Raw genomic sequence first — 2,344 nt, 5'->3', positions numbered from 1 at the left:
GAAAAAAGAGAGATAACATACTCTCTCTCTTTTTCTTCTTCATCTCGTCTCTCTCTCAACCCAGTTACCTTTCTCTCCCACCTTTCTCTCATTCCACACTCTTATATCTCTCCCTTCTCCACCACCTCTTATCAGCAATCCCTCTCTCTTTCATTCGCTCACCCACTCTTTATCTCTCTATCTCTCTCTCTATTTCTCTCCCTCTCTCATGATCATTATCGTCCTCACAACCAAGGGCGGGGGTTGAGTGGGGTGGGAGAGACGGAGGGAGAGGGCGCCTGTGTTTGTGTTGTGATGCGGAGATAACATGAGTGGTCTTGTTCCCTGTATATATGTATGTGTGTGTGTGTGTGTGTGTGTGTGTGTGTGCTGCCTCGACTCCCTGTCTCGTCACGCCTGCCTGCCCTGCCTCGCCACGTTTCCCTGCCCTGCCACGCTTCCCTGCCCCGCCATGCCTCCCTGCCCTGCCATGCCTTCCTGCCCTGCCACGCATCCCTGCCCCACTCCCATGGCGCCTCCCCGCCACGCCACGCTTCCCTGCCCTGCCATGCCTTCCTATCCCGCCACCCCTCCCCCCGCCACTGGACGCCCCTGCATCACCCTGATAAGCTTTTTCAATCTTCTTTTTTTTCGTCTAATACCTTGAGATAATTATTTACATGTTTATTTTCTCCTTAATATTTCATTTTACCTTTAACTCATAAATTGCCTCTCCAGAAAGTTGATTTTATTCTCACACCTGGATGATAACACCTGCTTTAAACACATTTCCCCAGAGAAGTGAGAGCTTTGTAATAGGTTGGTGCGTCAGTAGGTCCACGTCCGTCAGTCAGTCAGTCAGTAAGTCAATAAGTCAGTTAATCAGTCTTGTACGGAAAACAAATATTTGACAGATGTACGAACCAAAGTTTAGTTCGTTTTCACTAACTAAAATAAATGAGAGAGAGAGAGAGAGAGAGAGAGAGAGAGAGAGAGAGAGAGAGAGAGAGAGAGAGAGAGAGAGAGAGAGAGAGAGACATTACACACACACACTTGTCTTGACCTGGGAGACTGCAGTGAAGAGTCAGACAATTACACTAACTTGGCAGTGGGAGTATGAGGTGACCACTCGGGGGCCCCTAAGAGTCCCTGATGCCGACTGATATGACCAACAACTTAAGACAAACATCAAGGACAAACACCAAGGACAAACATCAAGGACAAACATCAAGGACAAACACCAAGGACAAATACCAAGGACACACACCAAGGACAAACACCAAGGACACACACCAAGGACACACACCAAGGACAAACATCAAGGACAAACACCAAGGACAAACATCAAGGACACACACCAAGGACAAACATCAAGGACAAACACCAAGGACAAACATCAAGGACAAACACCAAGGACAAACATCAAGGACAAACACCAAGGACAAACATCAAGGACAAACATCAAGGACAAACACCAAGGACAAACATCAAGGACAAACACCAAGGACAAACATCAAGGACAAACATCAAGGACACACACCAAGGACAAACATCAAGGACAAACATCAAGGACAAACACCAAGGACAAACATCAAGGACAAACAACAAGGACAAACACCAAGGACAAACATCAAGGACAAAACACTAAGGACAAAACATCAAGGACAAAACACCAAGGACAAACATCAAGGACAAACATCAAGGACAAAACACACTAAGGACAAACATCAAGGACAAAACATCACGACACACACACCAAGGACAAACATCAAGGACACACACCAAGGACAAACATCAAGGACAAACATCAAGGACACACACCAAGGACAAAAACATCAAGGACACACAATACCAAGGACAAACATCAAGGACACACACCAAGGACAAACATCAAGGACAAACACCAAGGACAAACATCAAGGACAAACACCAAGGACAAACATCAAGGACAAACATCAAGGACAAACACCAAGGACAAACATCAAGGACACACACCAAGGACAAACATCAAGGACAAACACCAAGGACACACACCAAGGACAAACATCAAGGACAAACACCAAGGACAAACATCAAGGACAAACATCAAGGACTGTTCCCGTGTTACAAAGGTGTAACTGAGAGGAAAAGGTGGTGATCTTGGCCAAATTGTAGGTCATCAGCCATTATCAGTCATCATCAGCCATTATCAGCCATTATCAGTAATCATCAACCGAACACCGTGACCAGGTCTATCTCCACCATACCCTGTACAGTGCGCTACCAAGGAGAACCATCCATTAACCATCCATCAACCATCGTCAACTATCCTGAACCACCATAAACCATCCACCAACCATCCATCAACCATCTATCAAAAATCAGC

At 45.9% G+C, this 2,344-nt stretch overlaps 1 protein-coding gene across 1 annotated transcript; it reads left to right on the top strand.

Moving 5' to 3' along the window:
- The first annotated feature begins 1,131 nt into the window (after window positions 1-1,131).
- On the top strand, window positions 1,132-2,100 carry LOC121876074 (sodium/potassium/calcium exchanger 1-like). Its single transcript, XM_042380988.1, has one exon. It carries the CDS (start codon window positions 1,132-1,134, stop codon window positions 2,098-2,100), a length of 969 nt encoding a protein of 322 aa, XP_042236922.1.
- The last annotated feature ends 244 nt before the right edge of the window (window positions 2,101-2,344 follow it).

This window comes from Homarus americanus, unplaced genomic scaffold (assembly GCF_018991925.1).
Source record: "Homarus americanus isolate GMGI-L3 unplaced genomic scaffold, GMGI_Hamer_2.0 scaffold33468, whole genome shotgun sequence".
NCBI classification, from domain to species: Eukaryota; Metazoa; Arthropoda; class Malacostraca; order Decapoda; family Nephropidae; genus Homarus; species Homarus americanus.
This window is presented reverse-complemented; position numbering and strand designations above follow the sequence as displayed.

What these genes read in the sequence shown, in the direction of transcription:
- LOC121876074 (XM_042380988.1), top strand. Translation starts at nt 1,132, where the DNA reads ATGCCGACTGATATGACCAACAACTTAAGACAAACATCAAGGACAAAC.